The following is an 11520-nucleotide window of genomic DNA, read 5'->3' on the forward strand; positions in this document are numbered from 1 at the left end:
ACATTTTACTTTGGTTCCCATCTTTAATCTCTTCTCTTTGCCCATTTTTTCTCTAGAAAACAACTAGTTATATAGCTAAGTATCTGTACGTCTAACTTCAAAACTATTTCTTTTTTTCGTTTTCTCATCCCAGCCACCAATATCAGAAATTTGCCAAACTATTATAGTATTATATATATAGACACACAATGAAGCCAGATGCCTGTGAAAAGCATGGTTCTCCAGTGATAAAAGGCGGTGATGGGCGAACGAGATGGATGATTGGAGAACTGCAGGATTTTTTCGCTAATAAAAATGATCCTAAAATAAGACAAGTTGATGATGACCAAGAAATTGGACAACATCATGATCGTGGAAATATATTGCAGACTGACAATGACGAAAATTTGAAACTACAGCTCAATGTATGATTATTGTCCCTAATCTTTCTATATATATATTTTTTATTATAAAATATAGAATTAATAATTATAATCATCATTGTCTTAATTACGTATTTAATCATTGTAGACTGGTTTCTTTCTTACGACGAACACTAGTAGCGATAAATTAAGTACTGTGGACGATGGATCTTCAGCCAACATGGAAGATAATAAAAATAAGGTTCCAATTACTCCAAATGAGGTGAGATATATATATATATATATACATATATATATATATATTAATCAATATTAATTAAATTGATATATATTTTTTTCGAATGAGTCCCACCGGATAAGATTGATAAGTTACTAAAATATGGGTGAACAAAAGAATAAATCTTTTAGTTGACTAACTATTCTTGCCAATGGAATGTTTAATGCATTTAAAATGAGATGTAATTAAGAAAAATCATATTGTTTAACAATGTGATGTTCTTGTCATGGTCTTTTTCTTTATTAATTGAAAAAAGAAATAAGAATAATACATATCATCTAATAATTAACAAAGGACTTTTGTTTGGTGCAGCTGGGATCAACGACTGAACTGGAGCGAGTGAGGGCCGAACTGGAGCAACATAGAGTTGAAAATCAATATTTGAGAGGCTTGCTAAGTCAGGCTTTTGGATCCGAATACGAGAGTCTCCTCATGCGTTACACAAAACTTGTTCAAAGGCAAGATAACCAAAATCCTGAATTCCCAGATTCAGATCACAACATGGTATTTATTTATCTAAATTTTTACTATATATCTCTTCACATTTATATATATATATATATATATATATATAAGATGATGCATGCTTCTTCAACCCAATTGTTCAAATAATTTTCCAGTCTAAAATAATAATCCTGTTGAAGATTGGTATTCGAATGATATTTACAAATATATCTATTTTAGTTAGTAATTATATGGATATATCTATACATAAATTAATGTCCCTTGTAAATTTTTCGTTTTAGATAAGTGGATCAGTACTAGAAGGGAATCAAGGAAGTTTTGTGGAGAATTCTGGACAATTTATGGGCATTGATGGTAGGGTAGGAGATCGTAATCTGGACCAAGTTTCTCATTCGTCTTTGGAAGGAAGATCAGTACAAAATTGTGGATATGGTTCCTCACGATCTCAAAACGAAATAGTTGATTCAATAGAGTGTAATAAGAATATTAATATTACAGCTACATCTGGATTAATTATCAATGGATCTTCAGGTATCAATATTATTAATAGTGATGTTTACGAGAATGATCAAGATCTTAAGGGTCGCCGAGAACATATTCCATGGGTGCCCCACAAAGTTGCCAGGTCTATTACAAGTGGTGCTAGTACTAGTATTTGCAGAGATAATAAAATTAATAATACTATTATTGATCGTGATGAAGATCCTCAAGCTTCACCGAAAATTACTATGATTAGAAAAGCTCGCGTCTCAGTTCGAGCAAGATCTGAAGCTTCCATGGTATGATTAATTACAACTTTCTTATATTCATGGCTTTATACATTTTTTGACTTTATGTTTTGTCTCATTACCTGTTTGAATTCTTTGTTTTGACAAATTATTTTTTGAACTCTATATTTTATAAATTTGTTAAAATAGAGCCCTAAATTCAATTTTGATTTAGAAAAAATTGAATATAACAACACAGTTTTTAAGCAGAATGATTTTATTTTTGTTCTGAATTGTTAGTTTGGTAAATTATTTGTAATTTTAGTTGAGAAAACATTGAGCAAAAGGGTTTCGGGCTTTATTTTAATCATTTTACAAAACATAGGGTCCAAAAAATAATTTGTTAAAATACAAGGTCCGGAAAAAAACACGTCCAAAAAGATATAAACCCTATATTCATCATTATATTAAATAATCAAATCTATTATATATTAACATATATATGTATATATATATATATGCAGTTGTATAAGCTAGTTATTCATATAATATCTATTCTTTTTTTTGGTGAATAAGAATCATTGTATTGCTCAAAAACAAATCATGTACACTTATAGTTTCCTTCTACCTCTATGTTACTTACATTCCACATCTAACTTTACAATTTCTGATACCATTCCTTATACCTATTTTGTTTCCCTTTATACATTATAGTAAGTCTCAGTTTTAGCTCTCTCTTAATGACCTCCATTGTATGATTGACATGCCAATACATCATTTCTGACTCTCCAGATATGGTAGACTAGAGCTGATACATCAGCTATGTAAAAACTTCTCCTGAGTTTGGTTAGGTGCTTTGCTTTGGAAGTCCAACGCAATAATGTGTGATAATCCCCTGTTTGAGCTCTGCAACCAATCCACTCTTTCAACTTCACAAGACATAAGCTGCTGTAATCAGATTGAAAAAATAGATGTGATATCTCTTCTGTATGATTCCCACACAGCAAGCACATTTTGTCCACTACCTGACAGTGTTTATTGTGGTAGCCTCTGGTTTTCAGCTTTTGGTGTAACGTCAGCCATAATATGTATCTGTGTTTCGGTATATTGCATCTCTCCCAAATATATTTACTCCATTGGACCTTGGTTTGTTGATCATATAGTATTGCATGCCCCGATTGAATTCCATATTTCACTGCCATGAAAACTGCTTCATCCATTTTAGCTCTAAAAAGTTCCTTAATTTCAACTATCTTCTTCGAGTACCAGCTGCAACCTTGTTGTACTGAGTTGGTCCACCAGTCCCTTGCTTGCAAATAAATGCTATGTATCCACTTTACCCATAGGTTGTCCTTTTTAGTGGCAATTGCCCATACATATTTCCCTAAGGCAGCTATATTATTCCATTCTATGATTTTCCTTAATCCTAATCCTCCTGCAGATTTTGGAGTACAGACAGTGGACCAAGAAACTGCCCCTGGACCGTGAGCTTCTGCAACTCCCTTCCACAAAAAGGCCCTGCAAATTGCATCTATATCCTTCAATAGCTTCTTTGGCAACACCATTATTTGAGCCCAATAAGAGTGTATGGACAGTAAGACCGCATTGATCAAGGTTGCTCTGGCACTATATGATAAATTCCTGAAGCTCCATTGTTTAATCCTGGCCACCATTTTGTCTAGAATGATCCCACACTCAGCATTAGAAATCCTTTTAGAACAGATAGGAATGCCCAGGTATCTGAAGGGTAATGAAGATCTTGTGAAACCTGAAGCAGATACTACTCTCTCAATCTCAGACTCACACATGCCACTACAATATATTGCAGACTTAGCCTCATTTGGAAAGAGTCCTGAAGTCTTGGAAAATAACTTGAGTCCTCTAAGCATCAAAAGAATAGAAATAAAGTCTCCATGACTGAATAACAAAATGTCATCAGCAAAACATAGATGATTCAACTTCAAATTAGCACACCGATCATGAAACTTATAACTAGGATAAGAGCCAACTTTAATCATGATCCTAGATAAGTATTCCATACCAAGTACAAATAACAAGGGGGACATAGGGTCTCCTTGCCTCAATCCTCGTTTAGCCTCAAAGTATCCATTTAATGAACCATTAATCATCAAGGAAAATCTGGTAGTTCGAACACATACCATGATGAGCTAAATAAAATTCTGTGGAAACTGAAAACCAGTGAGCATTTCTTCAATAAAATCCCATTCTATGGTGTCATATGCTTTCCTCAAATCCAACTTGATCATGCAACTTGGCTTACAATTTTTCCTCCCATAATACCGAACTAAATCTTGACATATCATGATATTCTAGGCTATATATCTACCATGAACAAATCCCCCTTGATTTTCTGCAATTATTTCAGGTAGCACTTTTCGGATCCTTGAACAAATCAATTTGGATGCAACTTTATAAATGACATTACAACAGTAGATAGGTCTGAAATCACACACAGAATCTGGGCAAATATGCTTGGGAATAAGTGTGATGGTTGTGTTATTAATTTCTCTAAGCAGTTTACCTGAAGTAAGGAAGGATAGCACAGCTGTAGTAACCTCCGAACCCACCAAATCCCAATTATCCTGGTAAAAATAACTACTATATCCATCTGGGCCTGGGGCTTTCAATCCTGGAATAGCAAATATCACGTTCTTAACCTCCTGAGCTGAGAAATCTATTGAAAGAGTCTGAATGAGAGCTGCATTTAGAACTGGTCCAAGCTTCATGATTGACCAAGACACCTTCTTCCTGTGTACCATTACTGTCCCCAACAATCCTTTATAATAATCCAAAAAAGCCTTTGTTATATCTGTAGGAGAGTCTACCCAAATCCCTGCCTCATTCCTGATGGACAATATTATGTTCTGTATTCTCCTTGCCTTAAGGGAAGCATGAAAGATGTGAGTGTTTTCATCACCATTAGCCATCCAAGCAGCTTTAGCTTTTTGAGCTAAGAAGCTCATGTAAGCTTTATGGTAATGCATATACTGTTCTCTAATCACTTGCTCCTGAGAAATCAACCTGTCATTTAAGGGATCTTTCTGCAACTGCTCCTGAAGCTCCTTCAATACAATTCCTGCCTTAAATTTTGTCTGTTGAATATCAGAAAAACCCTCTCTGTTTATGGTCATTAGTACCTGTTTCAGCCTTTTTAATTTTGATACTATTTGGAACATTGGCATACCATTAACTGATACATTCCAACTGGTCTAGAGTTTATTTTCATAACAGGGTGCTTCTTTCCACATCCTAAAATATCGAAATGGCTAATATCTATTCAATATAATAAGTATGTAGATAAAGGAAATTCTTTACTTTTAACCGTTTTTTATTTTTTTTATATTCTTTTATTTAATAGAATATTTTTTTTATATTTAACTGTATTTTGTAAATACTTAAACTTAAATAAAATTAAATAAATAATTAAAAAAATTAAAATAAGATATGTTGAGATATTTTACAATGATAATTATTTTAAAATAATAAATAATTAAACAAATTAAAATAGGATTTTTTCAGATATTTTACAATTATAATTATTTTAAAATAATAAATAATTAAACAAATTAATATAAATTTAATAAAAATAATTAATAAATTCTATAAAAAAAACTAAGCAAATGTGTATATTGCACATTGTTTGGACATTATTTTTAATCTTCAAAAAGAGAAAAAGAAAGAAAATACGAAGAAAAAAAACCTAATTTGTTGTACTTAAATAGTTAAATTTTGAGTACTTATTCAATATTTAATTAATTTAAAATAATGAATATAGTTTATAATCTTTTGAAATGTTTATATTGTTTAAGTACAGATATCTGATGGGTGCCAATGGAGAAAGTATGGCCAGAAAATGGCGAAAGGAAACCCTTGTCCTCGAGCTTATTATCGTTGCACTATGGGTACTGGGTGTCCAGTTCGCAAACAGGTATGTTGCGCTATATATATTTCTTCTTCTTTAATTTTCTGCTTCCATATTTTACTGATCGACTTGTGTGTAAACTTTTTGCATGATAAATTCACTATATATAATTATATATATAAATAAGTGATCGATTAATTTTGTTCACATTAATATAAAATAAAATTAATGAGTATAAATTGTTGATAATGTTTTCGTCAACGATAAATTGAGTGAAATTGTGATCCTTGTGTATACACAGAAAAATATTTGTTTAATGTGGTACTGTTGGGATGAGAGAATTAGAACAACAATGGAGAAAACAATAACATAATGAACAATAAACACAAGCTGAGAAACTCTGTTCAAATTTTCTATTCCAACCTACTCAGATTGCTTGAGGGTTCTACAAAGAAGTAATGAGAATTGTTTAATAAGTCTATGAATTCTTCAAGCTAGAGAGAGGTTAGAAAGAGAGAGCCAAAGTGTGATTTAGTTAATTTGAATTCTCCAAAACTCTTTAAATAGTGTTAGCACCGTGCTATGCTAGTCCCATTTGATTTAATTCAAAAACCAATTTTGGAACCACAAAACTTTATTTTTGACCTCATTTTTATGTCCAAATCATTCCAAAAAAATTTAAATTGCTTCTAACATATTCAGATGTGTTTAGATACATCATCAATGTATTACTCTCAATTAAATTTGGTTATGTTTTTTGTGCTAATTACAAAATCTTAAAATTCACACCTAAATGTGTGTAATTTTCTCATAACTTTACACTTGCTTATTTATGTATTTAACCAATCATAACATATTCAACCTTAAACAAGCTTACATCTATTGTTTCGTACATAGTGTTTTAGCCCCTTTCACCATCACGGTTTCTCCAATTTATAGAAAAAGCAGAGCAATACTCATCAATCCAATCAACATTTCGGCTGCCGAGTTGTGTTTGCTTGTGCAGACGTCAGTCGTTCTAGGTATAATTTTTTCATCCAGCTCGGACTCAAACGCCTTCTCTTACCGAGCTGGTCATACATTTGTTATTAAGCCGAAAGCTCTTTTTCTGTAGTTTTTTTCTTCTCTAGATTTTGGGTATAAGATAAACAATGGATAAAGTGAACAAGTTTTTCTTGAACTATTATATACAGTCAATTAAAAAAATTTATATACATATTACAAATGTATAAAATAATATAGAAATGCGAACAAATTTCACTAGATAAATCAATTGCATAGACCGTAATATGAAAAATAAATAATATAGTAGAAATGAACATGAACATAAATAATATAAATAACTATCTTATAAAACATGAGCATTTTGATAATTAATGAATTTCTTGTAATATTTCACATCAATTAATATGTCCTGCAAATATACTAAGAAAATTTTAATATTAATACTTAATAATGTCTAATATTACAAAAAAATCCTAACACTAATAATCTTTTCAATTTGATGCTAAACATTCCTCTTATACCCAAAATATCCCTCCCGTTATATTTTCAAATCCTAAAATCTTCTCTTCCTCTCTCTTCCTTCTCTCTCTTTCATTCTCACGAAATCATTCCTAAAAACTACAAATTTGTATGGTTTTCATGTCGAAATCGTTGTAAGTCATCTCCATTGTCTCTGTGAAGTCGCCAATTTCAATGACAACATCCATTTTGAGTGTTTTTTGCGGAGAAAAACCATGGGTAATTATTTGTGTTACATTTTGGTGGCTATTTTGAATAGACATGAGCCTATATTTGTGTGTTTTTTGAGTTCTTTTAGTGAGATTCTGCAATCTGTATTTTTCTGGGTTTTGTGCAACTTTTTTGCTCGATAGGAGCTCGATGGTATGTAGAAGAATGTTCTTTTATGAGCTCGATATAGTTCGATTATAGCTCGATAGTTTTAGGTTTTGTTGCTCGATTGTGCTCAATGACAACTCGATAAGGTGGGAAGAAGGAAGACAAATCGCTATCCATCGAGTGACGAAATCATTCGCAAAGAGCGCAAGTGTAGCATGTGTGATGGTCTTGGCGACAACAGGGCTACATTTAAAGCTAGGCTATAAACTCTTTTTTCCCATTTGGACTTGTTGTATTAATAACCTAGCTTGTTTTCCCTTATTTTTTATTTGAGTTTTCTTAAAAGTTATGATAAGCTCGATGCAAACTCAATGAGCTCGATTTTAGCTTGACGTGAGCTCGATGGGGCTTGATATGAACTCGATGATATGTATGTTAGCTTCTAAACTAACTTCAAATCGTAGCTCGATAATGGTTCGATTGTAGCTTGATATAACTCGATAGTAGTTCGATTATGGTTCGATAGTAGCTTGATATAACTCGATAATAGTTCCATGTGGCTCGATATTAGTTCGATAGCAGCTATATAATGGATATGAATGTGAGCCTTATTGAGGGCTTTTGAGCTCTATCGATCTCTAATCGAACTGAATGTGAGCCTAAAATGTACATCTAATCGAGCTATTATCGAGCTTACATCGAACCCATCGAGCAAAATCGACAAAAAAAGAAAAAAAAACCTAGACCTTTGAATCTCCATACCCATTCCACATATCTCAAATACACATGATTTTAACCACAAAAATGGACGAGGGTTCATGCTTTTACCTTAAAATCAAATGTAAGGTGGTTCAATGGAGGCTCTTTGATTGATTCAACGTCATGGGTCTCGATTTTCCCACTCGACGGAGGAGCTCTACAAGTGTGGGTCGACAGAGAGAGGAGTCCACGGGGGTTGGGCTCGTCGGGTGTGGGGGCTCGACAGATGTTGGGGTTTTTTGTTAGAGAGTGAGAGAGAGAGAGAGAGAGAGAGAGAGAGAGAGAGAAACCGAGAGTGTAGAGAATAGTTGGGGAATGAGTGGGGTATTTTGGGTAGATGGGGAATGTTTAGCATGAAAATGAAAGAGTTTATAGTTGTGGTATTTTTTTGTAATTAGAGAGATTACTATGTATAGAAAGTGAAATTTCCCTATACTAATTATATTCAACTTCCAAGTTAGTCAACTTAATTAAAGTCTTTATTATGTAAATTAATAGATACTATCGTGGGGGTTGCACATGAGATAGCCTGCCCTTTTTTTTTTGTAGTTGGGAACCATTGAGATAGGATTTTAGAGCCAATTTTGAGGTATTTTAGGCACAGACTAGTCTCAGTGATCTAATAGTCTATCTTTTCTATCCAGTTAATGGCTGTCTTATCAACACACATTATCATAGTGATTTTGTATTTTTGTTGCAGTGTTAAAAAAAATTAATCATGGATCTATACTATTTTGAGTCCGGTAGTGTTTTTGTCCGTTAGTTAAAAATGGACACATGAATTCGAATTTGGTCAAAATATATTTGCCATTAGGTTTTATTTATAGGTTATCGACTTGGAAAATCTGTGGAAAATGTGTAACAGACATCGTTTTTTGTGATATTATATTTGAAAATATTTTGAGTGAATTAGAATTCAGTAAACTACTTTAAAAAGCACAAGATCCAAAAAAGTAGTTTTTTTAAAAATAGAGAGTTTATTGTGGAATTAACGTAAATTGGTATAAATCATTTTATCATTTATTACAAATGTTATTATACATTTTTTATACAAAAATTGGGGAAAATATTTTGTAGGAGAGTATTTTTTGTTGGACAGGGGGAAGTGACCCTATTTTCACACCTAGATAAGTTATAATAACCCCAATTTTTAAATATAATATAGTATATTGAGTTATAATATATCTCCTACGTAGGAAATTCTAATGATTTTTAGTACAAATAACAAGGTTCAAACAGCCAGTGTACAAAATATTGTTTGAAGCATGTTTTGAGCATATTTAATTATTGAGACTTTCTTGAAAACTCGTGGGAGAACTACTATAATTAAGGAGTATCAATGGTGTCCAACACCACCTAAGACGACGAATCGCTATTGGTGCAATTTAGTATCAGGTCCCACCTACCAATACTAAATTGCATCGATATCAATGTAGGATAGTGTTGGACACCCATGGTGATGGGCACCATGGTTGCCTAATGGCAATGCTCTAATACTCTAGCATTTTAAAAAATTTAGGGTTATAACTTGTGAAGATCAAGAAACTAGAGACTCTCCTAACAAAAATAACAGTGATATCTCTATTTAAATTTAGTAACAAAAGTTTTAACATGCAAGTGTTTTTTCTTTCCTCATATCTATTATATGCAACTACTGTGATTGAGAAAAAAAATATATTTAATAGGTACAAAGATGTGCAGAGGACCGATCAATACTGACAACGACATACGAAGGGCAACACAGCCACCCTCTCCCGCCGGCTGCCATGGCAATGGCGTCAACGACATCCACAGCAGCGTCAATGCTGCTATCAGGGTCAATGCCAAGCACCGATCAACCTCATCAAGGCCTTCTCAACCCCAACTTTGTACGTAGTACCTGTCTCCCAGTTGCCTGCTCAGCAAACTTGGCCACACTCTCAGCTTCAGCACCATTTCCAACGGTCACTCTAGATCTCACTCGATCTCCTATCTCGTCTATTGATCATCAACTCAATAACATTACAGGACAATGGCAGCTTGCACAAAACGATAATAATAATATTAATAATGATATTTTGTCTAAGATTTTGTCACAAAATGTTACACCTTCACCACAAGTTTCTGGTCTTAGCAACCAATGTTCTAAGTTCATAGGACTTCATAATGAGGGATTAATAAATAATATAAATAACAACAATATTAGGCTTCATGACTTGCCATCCAGCAACGATTTATTGGCTGCTGACACTGTTGGTGCTGCGACGGCCGCCATTACTGCAAATCCTAACTTCACCATGGCTCTAGTAGCAGCTATTACATCTGTCATGGGCAATGTTAAGTCAACTGGTAGCGCTCCATCTACAAACAGTAATGAGAAGAATTAGATATTATATTTAGATATATATTTTTCATGCATATATATATATATGCATGACAATTTAGTATATACGTGTGTAGTACTTAGCTTTCATAATATTAGTAGCTTTGATAGTAGTTTTGATGTCTTATTGTATCATATATTTTGTTTAGGATATTTTGTTATGATTGGCTAAATATAATGCATAAATTGTTATAACAGTATAAATGATTTTTTGGTCTAAAGTTATATATAAGGAGACCTTGACCAGCCCTAAAGCCACAAACAACTGAATAGTCGACATGTTGCCACCCTTATACAGAAGGCAGTTTTTTGGTCCAAATGATATATTTAAAAAGTTAAATTGTACTGATTGAGCATAATGATGATGCTATATTTTTAAAGTTGCGAGCCCTTGGCAACATGCTTTCGATTAACGCGTCTAACATACTTTGTTTTCGTTTTAGACTTTATAAATTGTATTTGTCAATTCTCTTGTGATCAATTGATTGTATTTACTGTTCTGAGTTGTAATCTCATAATTGTTGTATTTATTTGCTCTAGGATCTTTGACCTATTCATGAAGAATGTAGAATATTATTCATTTGTTCGAAATCCGTTGATCTTTCAATGAATTTGAAATTATTAGTGTTATCAATTTTAGCATGTGCACGCTGCCGTCACCAATAAGTATAACAAAATAAAGTAAAGTTTTCTCTTACAAATGATTTATTACTAGAAAAATTGATGCTAAAGTATATGGTTTTTTATTTTTCTTATCCAAGTATAATCAAAGCAAAATGAGTGATTTAAATTCAAACAAATTTAAATAAGAAATTTAAAAATTAGAAAGGAAGAAAAAACAAAAATTCAGAGGAATCTATGAC

At 32.6% G+C, this 11520-nt stretch overlaps 1 protein-coding gene across 1 annotated transcript; it reads left to right on the forward strand.

Moving 5' to 3' along the window:
- Positions 1-188: 188 nt before the first annotated feature.
- On the forward strand, positions 189-10661 carry LOC133785305 (probable WRKY transcription factor 31). The gene is made up of 6 exons (XM_062224553.1): positions 189-404; positions 511-624; positions 952-1143; positions 1386-1883; positions 5647-5760; positions 9981-10661. Exons 1-6 carry the CDS (start codon positions 189-191, stop codon positions 10659-10661), a joined length of 1815 nt encoding a protein of 604 aa, XP_062080537.1.
- The last annotated feature ends 859 nt before the right edge of the window (positions 10662-11520 follow it).

The sequence above is a fragment of the Humulus lupulus genome, chromosome 6 (assembly GCF_963169125.1).
Source record: "Humulus lupulus chromosome 6, drHumLupu1.1, whole genome shotgun sequence".
In the NCBI taxonomy this organism is placed as follows: domain Eukaryota; kingdom Viridiplantae; phylum Streptophyta; class Magnoliopsida; order Rosales; family Cannabaceae; genus Humulus; species Humulus lupulus.

What these genes read in the sequence shown, in the direction of transcription:
- LOC133785305 (XM_062224553.1), top strand. Translation starts at nt 189, where the DNA reads ATGAAGCCAGATGCCTGTGAAAAGCATGGTTCTCCAGTGATAAAAGGC. An exon ending in CAAGATCTGAAGCTTCCATG is followed by an intron (nt 1,884 to 5,646) that starts GTATGATTAATT and finishes GTTTAAGTACAG; the next exon opens with ATATCTGATGGGTGCCAATG. An exon ending in GGTGTCCAGTTCGCAAACAG is followed by an intron (nt 5,761 to 9,980) that starts GTATGTTGCGCT and finishes TATATTTAATAG; the next exon opens with GTACAAAGATGTGCAGAGGA.